The sequence below is a fragment of the Pristis pectinata genome, chromosome 1, assembly GCF_009764475.1.
Source record: "Pristis pectinata isolate sPriPec2 chromosome 1, sPriPec2.1.pri, whole genome shotgun sequence".
NCBI lineage: Eukaryota > Metazoa > Chordata > Chondrichthyes > Rhinopristiformes > Pristidae > Pristis > Pristis pectinata.
Window position 1 is genome coordinate 132,828,420 of NC_067405.1, and position 26,516 is coordinate 132,854,935.

Genomic DNA, 26,516 nt, shown 5'->3' on the forward strand with positions numbered 1-26,516 from the left:
GTAGCGTATACGTCATTTCCGTTTTCGGTGGACGGGAACAGTCTCTCTTAAAAGGCCCGCGCAATGCGGGAAAATAAACCAGTTCTTGTTCTGAAACCCATCGACTAGTGTCTTGTTTTCACATCGTAGTAGCAGCCACTACACTAGTATTAAATATGATAGTGCAGGGAACTGAGCAAAGAAAAGATAATCAAGCAAAGTCAACATGGTTTTTTGTGAAAGGGAAACTATGTTTCCTCTTGTGGGATAATCTAGAACCAGACGTCTGTTTAACAATATTTGGGTCAGAGATGAGGTGAAATTTTTTCACACAAAGGTTATGAGTTTTTGGAATTCTCTTCCTTGAAGGGTGGTGCAGGCAGAGTCTTTGAATACTTTTATGACGGAGGTAGAAAGATACTTGATAAGCAAGTGAGTGAAAGGTTACCATGAGCAGACAGGACTGCAGAGTTGAGCTTACTCTCAAATCAGCCATGATTTTATTAAATGGTGGTGCAGGCTTGCGACACCAATGTCCCACTTCTTCTCCTAAGTTGTGTATTGTAGCTTCATATTTTGTTTTCCTTGTATTCTTTTGGGGAAACTTACAGTTTTCAATAAAATAAATATTTAACTACATTGTCAATAACTCTGTCTCTTGTGACCAAATGACACTGAATTTTATGGATTTATCCCCAGTGTGAATTGGTTCATGAAATTTTATCCAAAACTATTGAGCTGTAAATCCATCTGTATCTTAAGGATATAATATTGATCTGAAAGATCCATAATTAATTTATATTTTGTGAATCCTCCTTTCCAATTTTCTCCTGCGACAGGAACTATAGGCATTAATGGATTCCGTTTAGTGTTCCATTCCCCTGGTCTGTCTAATAAAGGTAAATTCTGCTTAGATGTTTTGTACCATCAGTTAGACTACCAAGCCCATTGCCTTTGCTCAATTCTGGACAATGACCATAGGTGTCAGGGAGAAGCAGACATAGTCAGGAAGTATAAAGTGTAAGATAATAGGAGCCATTAATACAAACAAGAACCAGTCATCAAATAAGGACAAGGATAGCTGAATGAATAAACACCATTGTCTGTAAAAAGAGCCATTCCTCAATACTGTGATAAAAGAAGTGGATTTTGAGTGTCTGGGGTTTTGTGCTCAAAAGCTTTTAAACCATCCATGCAAATTGTTTTGTTGCAACAAAGGTGTTTGAATATTCAGAGATTCTTCTCAGTTGAGATGTGCTCCCTTTGTAAGCATGTAATTCAAGTCATAGAGTTATACAGCATGGAAACAGACCCTTTGGCCCAATTCATCCATGCAAACCAAGTTGCCTACCTGAGCTAGTCCCAATTGCCTAAGTTTGGTCCTTATCACTCTAAATATTTCCTATCCATGTACCTGTTCAAATGTCTTTTAAACATTGTTTTTGTACCCACGTCTACCACTTCCTCTTGCAGCTTGTTCTGCATACTCACCACCCTCTGTGTGAAAAAGTTGTCCCTCAGGTCCCCTTTAAGTCTTTCCCTCTCACCTTAAATCTAGGCCCTCTAGTTTTAGTCTCCCCTACCCTGAGGAGAAAGACTGTGACCATTCACCTTATCTATGCCCCCCCCCCCTTTGACTTTATATACCTCGATAAGGTCACCACTCAGCCTCCTATGCTCCAGGAGAAAAAGGTCCCAGCCTATCCCGTCTATCCTTATAACTCGAGCCCTCCAATCCCAGTAACATCCTTGTGAATTGTTTCTGCACCCTTTCCAGTTTAATAACATCCTTCGTATAGCTAGACAACCAGAATTGCACACAATGCTCTAAATATGGTCTCACCAATGACTTGTACAATTGTAACATGATGACCCAACTCTTGTACTCAGTGCCCTGAGTGATGAAGGCAAGCATGCCAAACACCTTCTTCACCACCCTGTCCATCAGCAATGCCACTTTCAGGGAACTATATACTTGTATCCGTTCGTCTCTCTGTTCTTCAACACTCTCCAGGGCCCTGCCATTTGCTGTGTAAGCCCTGCTCTGGTTTAACTTAACAAAATGTAACATTTCGCACTTGTCCGAATTAAATTGCATCTGCCATTCCTTGGCCCACTTTCTTAGCTGATCTGCATCTTGTTGTAATCTGAGATCACCTTCTTTCCTCTCCATCATAACACCAGTTTTGGAGTCATCTGCAAACTTACTAACCATTGCAACTACATTCTCATCCAAATCATTAATATAGATGACAAACAACAGTGGACCATTATCTGTCAGGTGTTAGATTCTATGGAACCACTTGTGTACACCCAGAAGATTGAACTAAACTGTGTAATTATAAATGTTCAAACTGTATTTAATCACCTGTTGTTATCATTGTGCTTATAGACTATAAAATCTCGCTGTACATTGAGTTTCGAGGGATTCTACTGAGAGATTCTACCAGGGAGGTTCTTCCACCAGGTCTCCTCCTGAATGTCTGCTTGTGCTGAGTAAAGGCCTGTTACATCTGCAGCTCTGTTCTCCATCTGGCTCATTCAAAGTCGCAATGTTGGGGACAAGCGATTTGCAGGTTCCCAGTATTTGTAGAAATTTAGGGGTCCAAGTGAGGAGAAGAAAGTGGGAAGAGAAAAAGATTGAAGAAAATTAACCTTGGGAGGTGGAATTGATTTATTATTATCATGTGTACAGAGATACAGTCAAAAAACTTTTGCTTGCATGGCATCCAGGTGGATCATTCCATCTATCTTAATTTCAGTGTTTATATAAAGCAACAATGGTATGTGACCTAAAACTTAAATTAATGTCAACTGCTAAAGAAAGAATCTTGCTTTGAATGTTCAAGCATTTTAATAATATTTATTTATCGTGTACCATGTGAGACTTTACTGCACGTGGGTGATACACAGAAGAACTTGATATACAAGATAGATTTTAATTTTCAGCTTGTTGTATGTACCATAATTTTTCAGTGTTATCCTACTGTTTAATGTTGTTAAACCTGATTTAAATTCCCTGGATATTAGAATAAATAAAAAACAGAACATGCTGGAAACACACAGCAGGTCAGGCAGCATCTATGGAAAGAGAAACAGAGTTAATATTTTCAGGTCTATGCTATCTGACCTACGAAGCGGTTAGCATAATGCTATTACAGCGCCAGCGACCGGGGTTCAATTCCCGCTGCTGTCTGTAAGGAGTTTGTACGTTCTCCCATGATTGCATGGGTTTCCTCCAGGTGCTCCAGTTTCCTCCCACACTCCAAAGATGTACGGAAATTGTGGGCATGCTATGTTGGTGCCGGAAACATGGCAACACTTGTGGGCTGTCCCCAGAACACTCTACACAAAAAATGCATTTCACTGTGTGTTTCGATGTACATGTGACTAATAAAGATATCTTATTTCTTATCTTAACTTTTTTCAAATTGTCAGGATCTACTAGAATCTGGTTCTGTCATTGTTACTTTCTAAACCCCTCTGTGGCTTCACCTCTTCCTACTTCTGTAATCGCAACAAAACTGACAAATCTCCAGGATCTCTGCTCTCTTCCTATTCTAGCCTCAGGAGTCCATAGACTGGGAACATGGCCCAGTCCAAAATGCAAACCAGCCTTCATTCCATTGACTCTGCTTGCACTTTCCACTGCCTCGGGAAAGCAGCCAACATAATCAAGGACCCCTTCCACCCTGGTTATTCTGTCTTCTCCCCTCTCCCATTGGGCAGAAGGTACAAAAGCTTGAGAACACAGACCACAGGGTCAAGGACAGCTTCTATCTCATGTTTATAAGACTCTTGAATGGACCTCTTATATGCTAAAGATGAACTCTTGGTCTCACAAGATCTCAAGACAAGATCACAAGACAAAGGAGCAGAAGTAAGCCATTCAGCCCATCGAGTCTGCTCCATGAGCTACACTAAAAACTATTCCTACCTAGCCCCAGTTTCCGGCCTTGTCCCCGTATCCTTTGATGCCTTGACTAATTTGATACCTACCTATCTCCTCCTTAAACGCCCCCAATGATTGGGCCTCCACAGCTGTACATGGCAAAGAAACATGATCACAAATCTCTCAGTTTACCTCACCATGACCCTTGCACTTTATCTGTCTACCTGCACTGCACTTTCTCCGTAACTGTAAGACTATAATCTGTATTCTGCTTTTTTTTCTTTGTACTACCACAATGTACTTATGTATGGCATGATCTGACTGAATGGCACGCAAGTAAAAGCTTTTCACTGTATCTCGGTACATGTGACAATAATAACCCAATTGCCAACTACCAATCTTATCTGTCCATGGAAGTAAAAATAAAACTTGCAGATGCTGGAAGTCTGAAATAACAACTGAAAATGCTGGAAACACACAGCAGGGTAGACAGCATCTGTGGAAAAAGAGTTAACACTTCAGGTCGAAGACCCTTCGTCAGAACAGGGAAAGGGAACAAACAGATTAGTTTCAAGCTACAGGGAAGGTGAGGGAAGTGATGGATAGGACAAAGGGGTAGACAGAAGGGTTTACAAAGAGAATATCGTTGATAGGGTGCTGGTAAGGAATGCCAGGTAGTTCAGGCTATGCTAGTGGATGGAGAAAAACAGAGCCAATATTACAAATGGATTGCCTACCACAGAACAAGCTACACCTACTGCAATTCTGAATTTAACCTACCAGAAACTTACCTTCTGTTCTACCCACCCCCACCCCACCTTCTCTCTAACTTAAAACTAACTTTACTTTCTTTCTTACCCAGCTCTGCTACAGAGTCGTTGACCTGAAATGTTAACTCTGTTCCTCTTTCCACAGATGCTGCCTGACTTAGAACATAGAACATTACAGTACAGTATAGGCCCCTTGGCCCACAATGTTGTGCTGACCTTTTAACCTACTCTAAGATCAATCTAACCATTTCCTCCCACATACCCCTCCATTTCTCTATCATTCATATGCCAATCTAAGAGTCTCTTAAATTTCCCTAATGTATCTGCCTCTACCAGCACCCCTGGCAGCGCATTCCATGCACCCACCACTCTCTGTGTAAAAAACTTACCTCTGATATCCCCCCCGTACCTTCCTCCAGTCACCTTAAAATTATGCCCCATTGTGTTAGCTATTTCCGCTCTGGGAAAAAGTCTCTGGCTGTCCGCTCGATCTATGTCTCTTATCATCTTGTACACTTCTATCAGGTCATCTCTCATCCTCCTTTGCTCCAAAGAGAAAAGCCCTAGCTCGCTCAACTTAACCTCATAAGACATGCTCTCCAATCCAGTCAGCATCCTGGTAAATCTCCTCTGCACACTTTCTAAAGCTTCCACATCCTTCCTATGGTGAGGTGACCAGAACTGAACACAATATTCTAAGTGTAACCAGGGTTTTATAGAGCTGCAACATTACCTGGCGGCTCCTGAGCTCAGTGCCCTGACTAATGAAGGCCAACACGCCATACGCCTTCTTAACAACCCTATCAACTTGTGACAAACCCAGGGACAAGTAGGAACAAACCTATCCAGAACCCCCTGCAAGTGATCTCTAAACAACCTCCACATTTCCATTGTGCATTTCCCTGAGTACATCTGCTCCCGATTTACACTCCCAAGTTCCTGCCTAATAGCACCATAATTCCCCCTCCCCCAATTAAATACTTTCCCATACCGTCTGCTCCTATCCCTCTCCAAGGCAAGGGTAAAGGTCAGGGAGTTATGCTCACTGTCTCCGAAATGCTCACCCACCAAGAGATCTGACACCTGACCAGGTTCATTGCCTAGTACCAGATCCAGAATGGCCTCTCCTCTAGTCAGCCTGTCTACATATTGTGTCAGAAATCATTCCTGGACACACCTAACAAATTCCATCCCATCCAAACCTTTTGCACTAAGGAGGTGCTAATCAATATAAGGGAAGTTGAAGTCACCCATGACAACAACCCTGTTATTTTTGCACTTTCCCAAAATCTGCCTCCCAATCTGTTCCTCAGTGTCTCTGTTGCTGTTGGGGGGGGGGGGGGGTCGATAGAATACTCCCAATAGAGTGATTGCTCCCTTCCTGTTTCTGACCTCCACCCACACAAATGCAGTAGATGATCCCTCCAGGAGGTCTTCCCTTTCTGCAGCTGTGACACTGTCCCTGATTAGCAATGCTACTCCCCCGCCTCTTTTACGTCCCTCCCTGTCCCTTTTGAAACACCTAAACCCCAGAACCCCAATAGCCATTCCTGCCCTTGTGATAGCCAAGTGTCTGTATTGGCCACAACATCATAGTTCCATGTACTGACCCATGCTCTAAGTTCATCACCCTTGTTCCTGATACTTCTTGCATTAAAATAGAAACACTTCAACCCATCCAACTGACTGCAGTTTTGCCCCATCAATTGCCTATCCTTCATCACAGTCTCTCTACATGCTGCATCAATCTGTACACCAACTACCCCATCCTCTGACCTATCGCTTGGGTTCCCATCCCTGCCAAACTAGTTTAAACCCTCCGCAACAGTTCCAGCAAACCTGCCCACAAGGATATTGGTCCTCCTCCAGTTCAGGTGTAAGCCATCCCTTTTGTACAGGTCGTACCTTCCCCAGAAGAGATCCCAATGATCCACAAATCTGAAACCCTGCCCCCTGCACCAATTTCTCAGCCATATATTCATCCACCAAATCAACCTATTCTTACCCTTACTGGCGCATGGACACAGGCAGCAATCCAGAGATTACTACCCTTGAGGTTCTGCTTTTCAGCTTCCTACCTAGTTACCCATATTCACTTTTCAGGACGTCATCCTTTTTCCTACCTATGTCATTGGTACCAATGTGTATCATGACTTCTGGCTGCTCACCCTCCCCCCTTAGAATGCTGTGGACCCGATCTGAGACATCCCTGACCTTGGTACCTGGGAAGCAACATACCATCCTGGAGTCTCTTTCATGTCCACTGAATCTCCCTTAACTATATAGTCCGCTGTCACTATTGCTCTCCTCTTCTCCCCACTTCCCTTCTGAGCCACAGAACTTGACTCGGTGCCAGTGACCTGACCGCTATGGCTTTCCCCTGGTAGGTCGTCTCCCCCAACAGTATCCAAAGCGGTATACCTGTTATTGAGGGGAATGGCCACAGGGGTACTCTGCACTCTCTGCCTATTCCCTTCCCCTCTCCTGACAGTCACCCAGCTACCTGCCTCCTGCAACTTAGGTGTGGCTATCTCCCTGTAGCTTTTATCTATCACCTCCTCATTCTCCCATATGAGCCGAAGGTCATCCAGCTGCAGCTCCATTTCCCTAACACGGTCTGTAAGGAGCTGCAGCTGGATGCATCTCCCACAGATGTAGCTATCAGGGAGACTTCAGATCTCCCAGATCTCCCACATCTGGCAGGAAGAACATACCACTGACTCTGGATCCATTGTCACTACTTTAGCTAGGCACTAATAGTCAAAGAAAGAAAGAAAGAAAGAAAGAAAGAAAGAAAGAAAGAAAGAAAGAAAGTTACCAGAAACTTACCTTAGCCTCTACTTGCCGAAGCCTCTTGAGCCAAAGCTTCGGCTCCCCACTCCAACACTGGTCCAACAATGGTCCCACTCCAACAATGGTCACTCTGCTTGACCCTACCTTTTTTTTATTGGTTGTTGCTGAGCATTTCTGTTTTTATCTATCTATCATTGGCCCTTCCAGAATTTCATCCTCAAACCTCTCCTCCTCTCTACTTCACACTCTTAACTGAAATGGTTTTTAAAACCTCCCTCTTTGATTGAGCTTCCACTATCTCCTTAAGTGACTTGGTATAATTGTTTCTTTGAAAGCGGCGCCACAGGTAGACAGGTTGGTGAAAGGGGCGTTTAGCACGTTGGCCATCAGTCAGGGCATTGGGTATAGGAGTTGGGACATCATATTGCAGTTGTATAAGTCGTTGGTAACCCGCACTTGGACTACTGTGCACGGTTTTTGTCACCCTGTTATAGGAAAGACGTGGCTAAACTGGAACGAGTGTAAAGATTTACAAGGATGTTTCCAGGATTACAGGGCATGAGTTATAGGTTGAGGTTGGCCTGGCTAGGTCTTTATTCCTTAGAATGTAGGAGCAAACTTGTAGAAATGTTTAAAATTATGAGAAGCTTAGATGAGGTGGATGGTAACAATTTTCCTCAGGGCAGGGGAGTCCAAAAGTAGGGGACGTAGATTTAGGGTGAGAGGGGATTTAAAAGGGACCTGAGTGGCAATTTTTTCACGCAGAGGGAGGTGAGGGTATGGAACGAGCTGCCAGAGGAAATGGTTGAGGCAGGCATTTAAGAAACACTTGGATAGGTACATGGAGGGGTATGGCTTAGAGGGGCCAAATGTAGGATATTGGGATGAGCTGGATGGGCACCATAGTTGGCATGGACTGGTTGGGCCAAAGGGCCTGTATCTGTGCTGTATTGCTCTATGACTCTATAATGATATCGTGAGACTTTTTAAATCTGTGCTGAAAGAACCATACAAATGCTCTTCCAATGAAAATCATAAACCTTAGACATTGACTCGCTCTTTTTTCTGCACTGATATTCTTTGATCTTATCTGCTGTTCTGCAGTGCAAGTTGTTGTTGTAGCAATTGATTGACAGCTGCGGCAGACAGCGCCCCTCTCCTCCGAGCGGCCATGGGCGGAGTTGCATCAGACCAATGGAAAACACAAGCGGAGCTGGCCAATGAGGAGTGCGGATGGTGCCGGGTGCGGGTCAGAGTTTGTGCGCCAAGTTTGGACGGAGGGAAGGAAGGTGGGTGCCGAGCGAGTGGCGGCTGTTGGGCGGACGGGCCGCGGTGTGTCCGCTAACGCACGGGTCAGTCTACCGCCGCCACCGTGTGTGCTCGGTGAGCGGGCCGCGATCATCAGGCGGCCTCCCCCGACACTGGGAGATGGAGAAGCCGGGATGGAGTGGGCTGGGTGTGGAGGGATGTAGGAGTGGGTGGTGGGGGTGACGAGGGGTGGTGAGGGTGAAGAGGGGGTGGGTGCTGGGGTGAGGAAGGGGTGGTGGGAGTGAGGAGAGGGTGAGGAGGGGGTGGTGGGAGTGAGGGAGGGGTGGAGGGGGTGGTGGGAGTGAGGGAGGGGTGGAGGGGGTGGTGGGAGTGAGGAGAAGGGGTGGTGGGAGTGAGGAGAGGGGGTGGTGGGGGTGAGGAGAGGGGGTGGTGGGAGTGAGGGAGGGGGTGAGGAGAGGGGGCGGTGGGAGTGAGGAGAGGGGGCTGGTGGGGGTGAGGAGGGGGTGGTGGGGAGGGGGTGAGGAGAGGGGGCGGTGGGAGTGAGGGAGGGGTGGAGGGGGGGCGGTGGAGTGAGGGAGGGGTGGAGGGGGCGGTGGGAGTGAGGGAGGGGTGGAGGAGGGGGCGGTGGGAGTGAGGGAGGGGTGGAGGATGGGGCGGTGGGGGGTGAGGGAGGGGTGGAGGAGGGGGGTGAAGAGGGGGTGGGGGGGTTAAATATAATCTGTTAACACCCCCACCCCCCAACAGTAACAGGTGCAATGCCCAGTGTGGTTTGAATCACACTGTTTTCTCTTCAGAAACACCTGTTAAGGTCTCTCTGTTTGCGCTTAACTTGCTTCTTCAGTCAAATTTTCGTTCTGGATAATTATAGTTTGAAGTCACAATAAATAGATAATCAGAGTATGCTGCAGAAAGCCAGGAGAAGGATCAAAAATGGAAAACAAATGGAAGTTGCTATGACAATGATAGTAATGGGTGAAAAAAACTGAACATGACCCATGGTATCTTATATGATAAAGGGGATCCATTCAGGGTGGTGATGAAGTCACTATAAGACCTAAAAGTTGACACAACAAGCCAGGAACCAGCTGAAACTGAAAAGTAGTAGGTCAGTTGGGCAAACTGGCAAAAAAAAAAGCAAGATATTACAGGTGCTGGAGATCTGAAATAAAAACAGAAGTTGGTGGATGCTCTTAGGTAGCATCTGTGGAAAGATGATCAGCATTTGGACAGGTACAAGCACAGTAGTGTAGCGGTTAGCATAACGCTATTCCAACGCCAGTGACCTGGGTTCAATTCCGGCCGCTGCCTGTAAGGAGTTTGTACGTTCTCCCTGTGTCTGCATGGGTGTCCAAAGACGTATGGGTTAGGAAGTTGTGGAAGTGCTATGTTGGCGCCAGAAGCGTGGTGACACTTGCGGGCTGCCCCAGACCACTATGCAAAAGATGCATTTCACTGTGTGTTTCGATGTACATGTGACTAATAAAGACATCTTAACATCTTACTTGGATAGGGAAAGAGTAGAGGGATATAGGCTTAATTCAGGTAAATGGGATTGGTGTAGATGGGTATCGTGGTCAGAGTGGATGAGGAGAGCTGAGGTACTGCTAAAATACCAGTTGATTTGGTTTCTCTTAATTGTTGTTTCATTTAAAAAATCCACCTTGAAGTAGTGTACAGTCTCTCCCAGTTCATTTACTTTCCTGGATGATTGTCAATAGCAAATTCTGTTAAAAATACTATTATAACTTTTTGCATCCAAATTTGGTGAGAAATTTGATTTGAAGACAAAAGTGCATCACATCATAAAGACTCCCATGTCATCACTGTTGTGATGTCATTTTAGGTACAGTGAGTATGTCGTGTGAAATTTGGGCCAAATATGTTAAACTGTAACAAAGCTCTACTGCAATTTTTGGACTTGTGATGACGTGAAGAACCAATGTAACTGGACAATTTTGGTTAATGATGTGTCTTCCCAGCTTGGATTACATGAAATATTACAAGGCTGGCAAAGTGATTGTATTTGTGTAACTTCATGAACTATGAGAGTGAAGTTGTGATCTAGTTACTCATATTTTGGTTTTACACTTTTGGAACTTTTGTGTTATACCTTGTACCTTCTGTAAATGCCATTGTTAAAGTTTTCAGACAATGTCCCAAGCTACTAAAAGACAGGTGTTGTTGACTGCCATTGTTAGGAGGTGAGCTTACAGGAAGTAAGAATTTAGAGAGAAATAAGATTGGCTAGGTTCTTATTAAGTAGCAGAGCAGGTTTGAGGGGCTGAGTGGCCTACTGCTGCTCCTAATTCATATGTTCATATCATTTGGCTGATATTCTTCTGATACCGTTGACTTTTTATACAATACTAAGAACTGTTGCTCAAATGCACCTGCTGTTATTAACAAGAAAAAAGGTTGCTTTAGATAAGGTTCAAATTAAAAAGGACTTGCATTTTGTGCGGTGCCACTTGTGTCCTTTTTAGGATACCCTAAATTGCCATCAACTAATACTATACTTTCAAGTATAGTCACTATTGCAATATGAAACAAACAATTTGTGAACAAGCTCCCACACACGACGTCGTATTTGTGTTCAGGTCATCTCTTTTAATAATGTTGAGTGAGGGATAAATAGTCCCAAAGACCAATAAATCCCCCTGGTTTTCTTCAAAATAGTGCCACGGGATATTTTACGTCCTCCGGAGTGAGCAGATGGAACCTCAGTTTGACATCTCATTGGAAAGGTGGTACTTCCGACTGATGTGTGTCACCCTGGATTTTGTGTTGAAGTCTCTGGAGTGAGACTTGAACTCACAACCTCCAACACTGAGATGAAAAATGCTGCCACTGAGCCTTGGCATTCACCTGAGGTATAAATAGGAAGATGGATGTAAGAGTATGTTTAGTATCAAGCGAATATCATGTAATGACATTCAGGATAGACAAAAGATAGAACAAACTTGAATTTACGTTGTTTTTCATGACCTCAGTGTCCTGAACTAAATACTTCAATATGCAGGCATTATGACGATGTCAGAAATATGAGAAGGTTTCACAAACATCAGTGAAGTAAGTGTCCAGCTATCTGAATTAATGGAGTGATTAAAGCTTGGCCAGGATACCGAAGTAGCTCCCCCTGTTCCTTTACATCCATGCAAGGACGGGGCATAGCCTCATTTTAAGGCCTTATGTTAAAGGAGGCCCCTTCAACTCCCTAGGCATCCTGGATTATTTAAGTTTCTGGAGTTGGGTTGAAGCTTCTGATTTGGAAGCAAGAATTCTTGGAGGAAAGAAAGGGTAAGACAGTCTATTATAGTGTTATATTTTAAACAAGCTGATGTTAAAAGGTTTGAAAGATTGCACAGATAAAACTTGAGCTACTGGAAGGATGAGATTTGCAAGAAAAATGAATGAATTCATTTGGATAGTTTATAAAATTCTAAAGGAATTACATCTTGAAATAGATCGGGTACAGAATTTGAAAAAGCATACAATATGTTTAATATGCTCAGGAAAAGAGTAGCATGGGGAGATTTGTGTCATTGAGGAATTGGGGCTAAATGTGGGTGCTTTCAATAAGACAGGAGTAAACAGTGCAGAGGTGTTGGCCAAGTTTAAATAAATTAATGTCTGAAGATGGTGCTAAAAATTAAATCTTATTTTCAGTGACTTTCAAGCGGGGAATGGTGGTATTTGTGAGGTCGAAACAAATGCCAGGATATAGGGTGCATTTTTAAGATAAATGTAGACTGAAATGTGTTAAAGTAACAAAAGGGAGATTGCTAAAGCTCACACTAACTGTTGTGATTGCCTGAACGATCCATGAACGCTACCTCATTATTCCTTTTCTTCACACTGTATTTATTTTGTAATTTATAGATTTTTATGTCTTTGCACAGTACTGCTGCTGCAAAACAACAAATTTTGCATCATATGTCAGTAATAATTCTAATTCTGAGTTGACTTAATGATTTAAACATATAGTCTAGGCTATCACTCCAGTGCAGTGCCATTTAGAAAAAAGCAGGAGGGTTTTATTGGTACAGTGGACAAGGTTATCCCACAATGAATATGCCACAAAGCATTTGTCAACATTTATGGAAGGAGACACTGCATTAATGTTTCAGGTTTTTGATGGAAATATCAACTTTGTATCGCTTTCCACAGATGCTGCCTCATCTACTAAGTGTTTCCAGCATTTTCTGAAATTCTTTTTTATTTCAGATTTCCAGCATCTGCAGTTGTTTTGAATTTCTACCACAACTGGTTGCCTGGTCAATTCTCATCTTGCTGTTTTTAGTATTTTTGAGATCTTAGTATGCGCTAATTGGTTAACCTTTTAGCAGGGAATGTACCTCAAAGATGAATTTTGGTTGCAAAACCTTATGGTATGATCAAATGCTGTTGAAGGTGCTATATAAATGCAAGTATTTTCCTTTGTGTTTCATTGAGGATAGATTCCCTATTACATTGCTTTAAAATGTATTTGTTTTTCTTTGATTCCTGCTTTAGGAAGAAGTGGAGACCGACATCTCTTAAGGTAGGGAAAATTGGCCAGAAATCGATCTGAGATGCTAATGTGGTACCCTCTCCTGTTAACAATCAACTTGACTCGGTTAAAGAGGTGCTCTGGAGTAAATTGCATCTTGGCCCAGAAATAATTTGTAATAATAAGCAGAAAACTCAGTTTTGCCATTCCTTAAAGGTATCACTAAAAGGCTTACTTTTGAGGATTTTTCAGTGGTATTTCTCAGCATCTCCAACTATTCTGTGAATAATATATTGATTATTTTTCTGCATTAAAATTGCTGGGAGAACACATGCCCATTTCAGGTAGTGTATTTCTAAACTTTCAGATGCCTCCCAAACGTGTTGTAAATGTGCGGGCAAGGGCTCCACCCAAGCGAAAGATGGCAGAGGAACTCAAACCAGGAGAAGTGATGACTGACACTGGAAAAAAGCAATGGAAGATTGGGAAGCCGATTGGGAAAGGTGGATTTGGCCTCTTGTACCTGGGTAAGTGCATGGACCATGGTCCGTATGTAATGATCCAAAAACCAGAAAATTACTGTTGGGATGAATGGGATGAAGTAATACATTTTCTTAATATAAAAGTCATATTTATCCTGCAGTTGGTTATGTAGTAGACGCAAGCAAGGCAAGTCCTCGATTCTGTCAGTACTTTATTTATCATGTTGGTTACACAAATGCAGCATGGTGGTTGATATATTACATTTCACTTTGTATTCCTGACCAAGGGAGTGTTCTCGACCCGAAACGTTGTCTGTCCATTTCCCTCCACAGATGCTGCCTAACCTACTAAGTTTCTGCAGCACCTTGCTTTTTGCTCCACATTCCAGCATCTGCATCTCTTTTGTATCCAGTATGCATATTAACTAGCCTATTTCTGATATTTATTTTCCTGGAAATTATAGCTTTTTATCCTCATTGTATTATAGTCATTTATTAAGTTTGTGGTGATGTGAGCATATGGTTTCAGCTCTTAGCAATGGTGTTCTATTCCTTCATTTGGGATTTGTTTTATGAATTCACATACAGATGTTTCCAAGTAAAGGTGATCTGTTGTTCTGGAAGCTGAAATTGTATCTGAATGCATGGTATTCCTGTTGAACGAGCTTGCAGTTAGCAGTGTTTTTATTCTACCTTTTCTTTTTCTTCCTTAACTGAAGTATCTGAGTTTTTGTTAACTTGTTTGATTTCTAGCAGAAAAAGGAAGCAGGCAGGTGAACAATCTGTCTTGTGACCATTGGCAGACTCAGACTCTCAATGGTTATTCTGAAGTATCTCCACCCCATAAACGACCAAATTAGAAATACTTTATCCACTATATCCTAAATTGCAGCATTTGAGATCCTTTTCAATTTTGTACATATATTCACAAACTACCAGATTTATTAACTGATACTTGGTTACCATCCCCACTCCCCAAACATTTTGGGATCCTTTTCAATTGCAGTGACCACCAGTGCTGCCTCTGATTGCCCATCAGTAGTTGCCTTTCCCTACACTTTTATAGGTATTAATAGCAATGATAAACAAAGAGTTAAAATATGAGAAATGTACTTGAAAATTTAAGGGGGAAAGAGAATTGAATTTGGAGAAATTGAAATGGAAGAGAAAGAGCTGGGAAGGGATTTGCTTGGAAGAATGTAGGTGGTCTGAGAAATGTAAAATTGACCAAATATTGGGGGTGCAACCAGTTTAGTAGTTCAGGTCTGTTCTTGCATTCAATTAGAGAAAACAAAATTAGGTTTTCATTGGTATGTGAAGACTTATAAGAAATATATGTTCTAATCTGTCATTGGTTTGGGCTTGGCTGAAATGTTATGGTTGAATTGATTAACATTCTGCCAACATTTGTAGTCCAAAATCATGGTCATTGTGTAATGCAAGTCAAAACTGTATGTGGAACTTAACACAGTTTTCTGCTACCTTCCAAATTGCCAGAGGAAGGTGAAAATGGGTGAAATTTAATTTTAAGTGAAAGAAAGACGTTTATCTATATTGTGTATTACACATCCTTTTCAGAATGTCTTCAAACTGCTTCATATTAGTTATAAAATGTTTAAGTGTAGTCACTATTGTAATTAGAGGATTGAGTGCTAATAAATGTCTGATCAGTTACACTGACCTCTGTTTGCTGGAAATACACTTAAATAAAATGAGTTTAATTTAAATTTGGATCAAGTTCTATTCATAACTCCTTGTGCTTGCTGACCTACATTAGCTCCAAATTGAGCTTTGATAAAATAAATTTTCTTTCAAGGCTCTCCATGATTCTGCACCTCTGATTCCCTATAATTTCCTCTAACCATCCAACCTAGGAGATACGTGTACTCCATTTCTGGCCTCTTCTTGCCAATTCTATTAGACTGACAGCCATGATTTCAGCTGCTAAGATCTCGAGCTCTGGAATTCCCTCCACTTTTTTTTAAATTTTAAGATGGTCCAAAAAAATGTTATCTCTGGTCCTTTGGTCATCTGCATTTGCATCATAATGTCTTTCTTTATTTGGTAATGTTCCTGTGAGATGCTTTGGGGAAAATATGACACATGTTTAAGTTGAATTCAACATTTAAAAATTTTGTAACAAAGGTCCTTTATTTGGTGCAAATCTCCAAACCTTGGAAGGTTGTAGTGTCACTTTGAGATTCTTTTGAATTTGCAGACATGGAGAACTCTAAGTACATATTGGGCATCGACCAACATTTTGAAGTTCTTAAAGCACAAACTTGTAATTTTACTAACTGGTTGTGTGCTTTTAAAACAGATTAATTATACATCCTATAACCTGAAATGTATCACACAGTTAATTAACTTGTACGGTTATTCAATCTGATGAAAATTAAACAAGGGTCAGTTTAATTTGTATGTTTGTGTTCTTTCTAATGTAAAATAATTAGTCACGTAAAATCAGATATAACAAATTAGTTGTATTTTTAACCTATGGAAGAACTAACTCAATTGTCATCTTTATGAATTGAATTTGATGTATCGTTAGATTGGTTTAACTATTAAACAAGTGGATGAACTATAGAGTGATACAGCACAGAAACAGGCCCTTAGGTCCAGCTCATCCATGACAACCAAGGTGCCCTCCTGAGCTACTCCCATTTGTCTGCATTTGGCCCTTATCCCCCTAAATCTTTTCTATCCATGAACCTGTCCAATTGACATTTAAACAATGTAGTTGCACCTACCTCTACCACTTTCTCAGGCAGCTCATTCCATATATCCACCATTCTGTGTGGAAAAACATGCACTCCCACTTCCCGTCCCCTTTAAATCTTTTCTCTCGTGCTTTAAACCTAACCCCTCTAGTTTTAGACTCCCTCGGTAAAAAACTGACCATCCTCCGTATCTGTGCTCCTCTATAAGGCCCTCTATAAGGCCAACCCTCAACCTCCTTTGCTTCTGGGAAAACAGTCCCAGCCGATCCAGTCTCTCCTTGTAACTCAAGCCCCCCAGTCCCGGCAACATCCTTGTGAAACTTTCTTGAGCCTAATTACTTAACCACGTTTGGGGAGTGGGGATGGTAACCAGGTATCAGTTAATAAATCTGGTGTTTGTGAATATATGCACAAAATCAAGGTATTATTAAAGCATATTTTAAGTGGGAGGTGCAGCTGCTCGTAAATGCGTTTAACTTATTTTCGATCAAGTTCTGTTCACTGTGTGTAATATTAGATAAAAAAATTTTACGTTATTGACTCAGATGTGCAGCACAAATTTCAACGCACAACCATCTAACAACACCTCTTCACCACTGTGCTGTAAAGCAAAGATTTACCACGATGTAGCATTTTTATCTTTGCTGCATCTGTTTGTATTGTTTGTGTACTGGTTCCATGCAATCTTCAACATCCATTGGATATTCAGTTTGCTATCAGTGTTTTACATTGGAATTGAACTATGAATTAATTCAGTAATGGTTTATGCCTTCAATTTGCACTTCTTATTTTGCAGGATGTGCACTTTGCTGCAACTTGCATATATATTGCCTGTATTAGTTCACTGCGAGTTCACATTAATAGTGGGAGAATCAGTGTTATAGAGAGTCTCTTTAGAAGCATTCGTGTTGAAGCATCAGCATGTAGTCATATACGGTATATGGTCAAATGTAAATTAGAGAATTTGATGTATAGGCCACAAAGGCCTGTTCATCTAATCAGCAAAATCATGGCTTATTGTTCTAATGAAATCCACTTGCTTTCCTATGTGTGTAATTAATAATCATTATTTTATATCATAAAGAGGATCCTTTTTAAAAATTGTTTTGCAGCTACTATGGAGAAATGTGGTACAGTAGACGTGGATTTGTGAAGTCCTGTGCATCTCTAATTATTCTGGTCAGGCATATGTCTTATTAACAGAAAATCACTATGTATAGAATTAGTTTGTGTGGCACACTCCTGGGGGATACATCCCAATGATCTAATCTCAATTAAGGAGCAAAAGACACCATTTTGTGCACTCTGTCCCAGCAGGTTACTGGTGAACTTTGTGCAACTAAAGAGTCAATTTTTTTGGTTTCCTATAGTTTCCTAAGTTTGGAGCTTCCAACTTCTTGGATTTTGGCTCAAATGTTAATACTGAGTCTACCACAGAGGGTTAACAATGCCAGTTCCATCGCTCGTCATGTGACCTTAAGCCAGCTCTATCCTAATCCTGTTTTATTTCTCTAAAAAAGATGAATTTATTTTTTCACAATATGTGAACTTTTTTAATGGGTGTTGACAAATGTATAGAGCTGATACTTGAATTGACTGAAATTAGATTTATATTTCAATTTTGTCTTTCAGCTGATGAAAATTCAGCCAAATCAGTTGGGAATAGTGCTGCTTATGTCATTAAAGTGGTATGTACAAGTAAATTTAAATTTTTTAATGTTGAATTGTGTTATATGAATTGAGTTGAAATGCACTGATGACACTAATTTCTGGCATTTTCCTTGAGCAACAGTTGCTGGCCAATTAACCATTACAATCCAAACTGTTTTGAGTGATCTGGACTGCATAATCACACTGAAAATGTCCTTTTAGCCTATTACTTTAATACCTTGTTAGTTTGAAGTTGACTAATTTTGTTTATAAATTGAATGTAGTTGCTCAATTTTGAATGCTTTTATGTTCCCTGGTTTTGAAGGCTATAAGCTTGTTTCTGATGAACCCTTCTGATAATTCTAATAATTTACACGAGTCCTGATAAAGGGTCTCAGCCTGAAGCGTCGACTGTTTATTTCCCTCCATGGATGCTGCCTGACCTGCTGAGTTCCTCCAGCACTTACTGTGTGTTACTCCAGATTCCAGCATCTGCAGAATTTCTTGTGACCAAAGCTTGTTTATGGGTTTTTTTGGGCATGTTTATCTGTATCTATTCATATTTATGTTGTACAGGATAAAACATATAATTTGGGACACAGTGCAATAAATGGGCAGTAAAAAGAGTAACTACATGGATGAAGAAAGGTGATGGACAATAGATGTCTCACTACATTTTTGAACATTCACCTGTGGATGATCACAAAACTAAACTTTTGTTATGTTGTCACTTTCCACCTATTTGTACAGGATTTGTTGTCAGTATTTGCATCACATTACACCAGTGACTTGGCTACCACCAACTAATGTTTCAGGAAGATTAGTTTTTTAATTTTGAAACCTGTAGTGGAAGAACACAGCAATTTGCATCAGACTCCTTTATGTGCATTAGTTTTTAAACAATCACTTCTGTCTAATAAACTGGCTCACCCGAACATTCTAGAATTGATTCCATTTCCTGTAATATTCTTATTGTCTTCAACTAGATCTTATGACTTCAGAACTATAGAGTCACAGAGACACAGTGCATGGAAACAAGTGATCAGCCCACCACATCCACGCCGACCCATTCCCCGCCAACTCCTGCCAAACCTAACCCAATAGACCAGCAAACCCCTCCCGCAAGGATGTTGGTCCTTTTCTGGTTAAGCTGTAGCCAGTCCCATTTGTACAGATGTGACCTTCCTTAGAAACTGCCTCAATGATCCAGGACCTAAAACCCATCCCCCGCACCTTCCGTTCAGCCATGCATTTATCAGATCTATCCTCCTTTTCCTCTTCTCACTAGCTCATGGCATTGGAAGCAATCCAGGGATTACGACCTTATTAGGTCTCTTTCTTTAAATGGCTACCTCGCTCCCTAAGCTCTTGTTGCAGGACCTCATACCTATATTGGTACAAACAGCAAGCACCGTGAGTGCTGGTTGTTCACCCTCCCCCTTCAGAGAATGTTCTGCAGCTGCTCCAAAACATCCTTAACCCTAGCACCAGGGAGCCAGCATACCAACCTGAAGTCATGTTGTCGGGTGAGGTTTCCATTTTTTTTTCCTTATTGGGTTTCTAGTTCACTGAGATCCAAGTGCCCTTTATCCAACCTCATCCCTCGATGATACTGCACCTGTGATCTGTGTTTGCAGCTTGAGGAAGGTGAAGTGTTTACATGTAGTTCCTGAGATATCGAGTCAAAACTGGGAGGGTATTAATGTCTTGCAGGTCTTTGTCTTAGCCCTTTTCTCCTGAATGCTCCACGTCGCAGATTTAAATTGCTAGGTAATGGGTGGGGATTACGAGTAGCTCATTAAGTCCTGAAGCACTGCCATTTCTGGCCAGGGCCTGTGCAGAGATTTGATCGAGTCCTAGCCATGTGGTAGCTGATCATAGGCTCAATTGTATGATATCCAATCACGCAACTTGCACAAATATAAGTTTTCAGCTTGGACCTTGTGTCCCCTGTAATTGAGAATTTTCATTCATGATTTTTGCCCCAGCAAAAAAGGAAAGAGTATGAAATCCATGGAGACTCGAGACTACAGATGCTAGAGTTAAGCAGCATTGGTAGAGGCAATGGGACATTTAATGTTTCAGGTTGGGACCTTGATGATGTAGGGTCCCGACCCGAAATGTTGACCATCTCTTTGCCTTCACAGATGCTGCTTGCCCCACTGAATTCCTCCAGCAGCTTGTTTTTTGGCTTAGCATGAAATTCATATTATATTCCATCTTCTGCCAGCCTTAATTCCTTTGCCTCTGAATTCTTTTCCCTTTTCCCCCAACCCCCCATGATTCCGGGGCCCCTAAATCCCTGGCTTTAATATGATGGAAGCTCAGCACTCACAATAGCATAGGTGTCCTTTTATTCTTGGAACAGGGCATGCAAGTATGATGAAATAGTCTTATCGGAGTCACAAATTAAATTCTTTGTGATCTTGGCAATGGTAAGCTATCCCCCCCCCCCTTTTTGATCTCTCTGTAGCTTTTAACATGGATGACTGAGCAGCACATGGCCAGCACCTCTCTCTTGTCCTGCTGGGTATCATGTTCTTGGATGTGTCCATCCTTGCTTAGTGGCTGATGAAACATCTGCATTGTTTTTTCTTCCCAGGCATTTGGGAGTTCTCTAATAATTTTTGGTTCCCTTGCATTTCTCCTATATATGTAACCCTTTGGCCATGTTGTTCAAAGACACATCATGCTCCTCGTATACCCCAATAACACTTGTCTGTCTCTCGCGCTCGCTCTTGCTCCCACTTGTGCTTCTTCATGCTTGTTCTCCCTTGCAAGGTCGATCTCAAACCTTTGAATGAGGAGAAGTTTCCACGACCAGATATCGGTCCCTGACTGAAAATTCTGCTTACTCACTGATATTTCCACCCCAGGAAATTGTATGAAACAGAGTCATTTGCAATCTTGGTATGGTAGCTGAGTGTTTTTCCACATAGCAGTTCTGTTACTGAAGCCCATTGAGATCTTTGTAAGGCCCTTGCACTGCCTCATCCTATTCCTTGCTGAACTTCTGACCCATGCCTCTTGTGTTGACTATTTCCTTGTTCTCTTGGCTGACCACCCATTCTGTATTCTATGTAAATTCTCAGCAAAAATTCTTACCTTGCTTCAAGTCTTATTCAGAGAATCGCGGAATGCATGTATGGAAGCCAATCAATTTGGCAAATGCATACTCATTTTGTATAAGAGTAATCCGGCGCGTCTCACTCCCTTGCTCTTTCCCTAAGGCTCTAAATTTTTTCCTTTCAGATGTTCACCTTGCTCTCAAATGCTAAAATTAAATCTGCCTCCACTACTAAAACCTGGCAGTGCATTCCAGACCCTAGTCATTCACTTCACTTAAAAATCCTCTTTCCTTATGATTTTATTTCATTGATGTGAAATGTTAATCTGTTTCTAATTTCACTAGATGGTCCAGTACTCCTGAACTTTGATACTAGTTGTTAACTGCCTTGGGCTGTTACATGACATTGATAATGCCACATAAGTGCTTTTTCAATTTTGTTTAGTCTTCAGGAACAATTTCTCTGTTGTGCATGCAATGTAAAGAGTTCTCCATTGCATAAGGTTGTAAATGTACTTGATTCATTGAAGTCTCAGTCATTGGTATTACATTTTAAGTTGAAATTTATACCTATAACAGTGTATTAATGTTGATCATTCGGCAAGGGAAGTATGGGCAGGTTGTCTGCTTGTACAGATTTTACTGCAGATTGAATAGTTTGCCATTGGCTCTTCACTCATAAGTGAGCATCAAGAACGGTGTGTTTACTTCTCAATCTCAGCAGCAGCCTCCATGATCCTGTCCTCCGTGAGGAATGCAGATTTTCAAGTCAGTGTCTGTTCATTTAAATGTGCATTTGATCTCTGAAGGCAATCATTGGCACTGCTGGTATCTCACTTACTCAGCTTCAGTGGTTTATAGGAATTAGTTATGCCTTTAAGAATCTGATTAGGATTATTAATAGATTTAATAGTGGGTAGGAGAACTGAAGTGGTTATCTTAACAATTATAGTTGAGTGTTCTCCTGCATGTTAATATTACCTTTGACACTTCATATGCTGTAACTATTTTTCATTGGGGGAGAAAAAGACAGTTGCTAATTTGATTTAATTAAGCTTCTCTTGGGCATCACTGATAACATCTGGATTGATTTCTAACGTGTTGAAATAGCATTTAGACAATAATTTTGATTAACAGTGCTACTCCATAGCTTTGGTCTGTTTGATTAGTAGTGTCTGGAAAAAGTTATAATACAGCATCAAACAGCTGATGTGCCAAATTGTATGCAAACTATTTTGTAAAATTTGCTTGTCTAATTAAACATGAAATTTTATGGATTAGAAAGGTGGTCAAGCAAGGGTAATGGCTAAAATAACACCTTAAATGAAGATCTATTTGCAAAGCTTTGTGAAATTTAACTGATGCATTAACTATCAGCATAGAGTCTGCTTTTTCTTTTATTTTGAGTGAATTTCTTACTGGAATTCTGTGCTGTATAGTTCTTGCTGTATAATAGGCTTGGGATTCCCCTTCTTCCCACATACATCATCATTGAACAAGCTTGGATATAGAAAGGCATTTAATCGCCAATACTGAGTTAGTACACTGTCCTTTCACCTTTGGATCCTAAGATAAGGTTCATCCTGATAGGAGGAGAAGGTAATTTCTGACACAGTGAAGTGAGCTTGGCCAGTCAGATTCTGGTTTTTGGTGGTTTTGGGTCCACAAAGTATACCTAAAGTAAAACGTTAATTAGATTGGCTGGCAGATGGAAATAGTAATCGTAGTTGATGTTATTTTAGTTGTAGCAGAGTAGAGATTGTTACTGTTTTTGATGTTTTGTCTTACTTGCTGCCCAAAGCGGTACTTTTAATCTGCCTTCAAAAGTATGTTGGAGTTGCAATTAGTTTATTTTGTAGATTGCATCTTTCATTAAGTTCTGATGTAAGACAAAATGCATTTAGTCTTTATGAATTTTGGTTGTATTCTACTGGAATGCCATCAGTGCCGTTTGAAAAGGAGTTGCGCATGGCTCACCAGTTCCCTAGAATTTCTTGTTGAGTATCAAGCTGTAATTAATACCTTGAAATATGTCACCTCCATGAACCAGTGCTACTTGCATACTCATAATATTGTATTACGGTCTAAGCAAATTGCTGAGTGGATTTTTTTCCTTGCAGAAAAAAAAACTTGGTGTCTCAATTAAAGAAGCCATCTGCTTTTTTCTTTTCTTTCCCTAGGAACCCAGTGACAATGGACCATTGTTTTCAGAGCTCAAGTTCTATATGAGAGCAGCAAAACCAGAGCTAAGTGAGTTAATTATGTTATGTGAAAAATTAAAGATGGAACATGGTGCATTACTGGAGTATTTTTAAGCAAAATTTGAGACCAAAGCACATAAGGAATGGTTGATCAGTGAGGGGGATCTTAAGGATTGTCCTAAATGATGAAAGAGGTAGAGAAGCAGTTTTAGAGGGAATTCCAGAGCCTAGCCCCATGGTAACTGAAAGCACAGCCATGTTTTTTGGAGTGATTACGGTGCTTGAAGCTGGAATTTGAGCGTCACAGAGGTGGTGATGGGGAAGGGCAAGGAATGATATGGAAAGAAGGATGAGAATTTTAAAGTTGTGATATTCTTTATCAGGAGCAACTGTAGATAAATTTGATTGAAAAAAAATGGAAACAGTCAAAGCTAACTGCAGTGGCATTTCTCCCTGCTTTGACACTATTGCCTCTGGAATTCCCCAAGGATCCATCCATAGCCCTCTCCTTTTTCTTCTCTATGTTATGCCCATGATAATGCTGTCATAGTTGTGTAGCATAGAAACTGGCCCTTCAAACTAACACATCTATGTTGACTATCATGCCTATCTATACTAATCCTACTTGCCTGCATTAATTCCATGTCCTTCTATGCCTTCCTCATTCAAGTACTTGCCCAGATGCCTCTTAAATGTTGTTTACTATTGCTGCTTCCACCACCACCTCTGGCAGCGCAATTCCAATACCAACTATTCTGTGTGGGAAAAATTTACTCATTAGATCTCCTTTAAACTCTCTCCCTCTCATTTAAACCTATGCCCTCTAGCTTTAGACACTCCTACCAAAGGAAAGAGACTCTGGCTATCTACCCTATCTTTGTCTCTCATTATTTTATAAACCTCTATCATGTCACCCCTCAGCCTCCTTCACTCCAGAGAAAACAGACCCAGCCAATCCAATCTCTTCAATAACTCAAGCCCCCCAATCCAGGCAACATCCTAGTGAATCTTTTCTGCACCCTCTCTCGCTTAATCGCATCTTTCCTATAGTGTGGTGAACAGAACAGCATACAATACTCCAAGTGCAGCCTAACCAACATTATGTCCAACTGTAATATGACTTCCCAATTTGTTGTCAGTGCCTCTGCCAATGATGGCAAGCATATCATTCAACTTCTTCACCACCCTATCTGTGTTGCCACTTTCAGGGAACTATGTGCTTGTACGCCAAGTATCTCTGTTCAACAATACACCTCAAGGTCCTGCTATTCATTCTTTATGTCCTGACCTGGTTTAACTTCCTAAAATGCATCACTTCAGATGTGTAAGAGTTAAATTCCATCTGGCATTCTGTTGCCCACTCTGCCAGTTGTTCTCAATCCTGTTGTAATCTAAGACAACTTACTTCACTGTCCACTATAGCACCAGTTTTGGAGATGTCTGCAAACTTGCTAATCATGCCAACAATATCCTCATTAACGTATGTGAGAAATAACAAGGGACCCAGCACCGATCTCTGCGACACACCACTGGTCACTGGCCTTCAATCTGCAAAACCACCCTCTGCCTCCTACCACAAAGCCAATTTTGTATCCAATTAACTGTCTCCCCTCTGGATACCATCTGTTCCAACCTTCCAGACCAGCCTACTATGTGGGACCTTGTCAAAAGGCCTCGCTAAAGTCCATTTAGACTATGTCTACTGTCCTGCCCTCATCAATTAAGTCAGATTGCTTGCCTTTCATTTAGTACTGGACGAGCTAACATCTCCTCCAAGTAAATTTTGAGAAGACAGAAGGCATCAACTTTGATTCCTCCCACAAATGTCATTTCATTACCATGGGCACTATTCTTGTCTTTGGCAGCTGTAGGAGGCTGAACCAGATGTTTGACCCCAGGATGAGTTTGGGCCACCTCTCTGAGCCATCACTAACAATACTTATTTCCACTTCCATATTATTGCTCAACCCCTTTCTCTGTCAGGGCTCAAATGCTGCTGAAAACCTTATTCACAGCTAGAGCTTTCTAGTACTCTTATGGACATGCTCCCAAACTCAATCCTTAAACTTGTGCTCAACCAAAGTTCCGATGCCTCAGTCATAATCCAAAATGTGAACAAATCTGACTGATTAGAGTCAACTGATTGATTTAAAGACATTGATAAGATGGTATTTGTTAGTAAAGTCACCCACTTTTTACTTTATCTGGTAAACCCAGATACCATGATCTCTCACAGTTTAATACTCAACAGTAAAGTCTGAGAACCTAATGATAGTCATTATGTTTGGTGATGGTATCATTTATGTGATTCTGGAAGTTCAGCTTGTATAACTGCTTAATTCCCAAAAATAATTATTTGAAACTTGCAGTATTAATCCTTTAGGAGGCAGCATAGAATATGCAACAATTTCTTGTGGTTAGATAGTTAATTCTGCAGTAGCTAAGATTTTTTGACATGTATGCAAGTTCCGAGGTTTTATCATTGCCCTAAAGTGATCATTTCGTAGTCTCTGGATACTTCGTGCTTGACTGTTAATTTTTATTTCCTGATTACCAGGGCAAGAGAGGGATTTAAAGTGAAATCCTACTTTTGCCCTCATTCATCCCATTTGTATGTATTATCATGCAAATCTGTCTGAAATTGATAGTAAAAGGCAATTACAAACATGAAAGTGGTGGGCATCAAAGGTAAGAGAAACCAAAGTACATCTTTAGACTGAGAAGGAAACAGAGAACTTGCTTTTCACTGTAGTTTTCATGCAGATGTTTTTAGATGTCTAGCATTGCTTAACTTGTGAACCTACCTAGCAAAATTGAGTGTCAAGTAATTAAATTAATGTGTATCAGATTAAGTAACCAATAGGGAAAAATGTGTTCTCAAAATATGGCATTTTTAAAGGGTAGTTGAAGCTTTGACTGTCATTGATGAAATAGGATTTTGTCTATCTTGGGCAGAAATAGCAAATAATAAACATGAAATGCTTCAAATCCTTGAGGGAAAAATTAAATTATCATTGTACTGTTATGTTTATGAACTCAAAACTGGGTAACAGATAGGCACTTCAGCACTTGTCACATCAAAAATATTTGAACTTGCAAAGAGATGGCACCAAGCTTTTGTTTTTATCTAAACGAGTGTTCTTAATGCTCAAAGGTGTGCAAGATATGATTATTTCTCATGAAAGGTGGACTTTTAATCAATGA

General features: G+C 41.0%; 1 protein-coding gene across 3 annotated transcripts in view; it reads left to right on the forward strand.

The window, feature by feature from the left end:
* The first annotated feature begins 8,626 nt into the window (after positions 1 to 8,626).
* Positions 8,627 to 26,516, forward strand: part of vrk1 (VRK serine/threonine kinase 1) — a 59,297-nt gene continuing 41,407 nt past the window's right edge. The window contains exons 1-5 of one of the 3 annotated variants that reach the window (XM_052017919.1): positions 8,627 to 8,723; positions 13,216 to 13,243; positions 13,560 to 13,719; positions 18,027 to 18,082; positions 23,292 to 23,361. In XM_052017919.1, the coding sequence (XP_051873879.1) occupies positions 8,668 to 8,723; positions 13,216 to 13,243; positions 13,560 to 13,719; positions 18,027 to 18,082; positions 23,292 to 23,361 (370 nt within the window). In that variant the 5' untranslated portion in view covers positions 8,627 to 8,667. Of the gene's footprint in view, positions 8,818 to 13,215; positions 13,244 to 13,559; positions 13,720 to 18,026; positions 18,083 to 23,291; positions 23,362 to 26,516 lie in introns of all 3 variants that reach the window. The other 2 variants (XM_052017928.1, XM_052017931.1) reach the window with 2 other exon arrangements.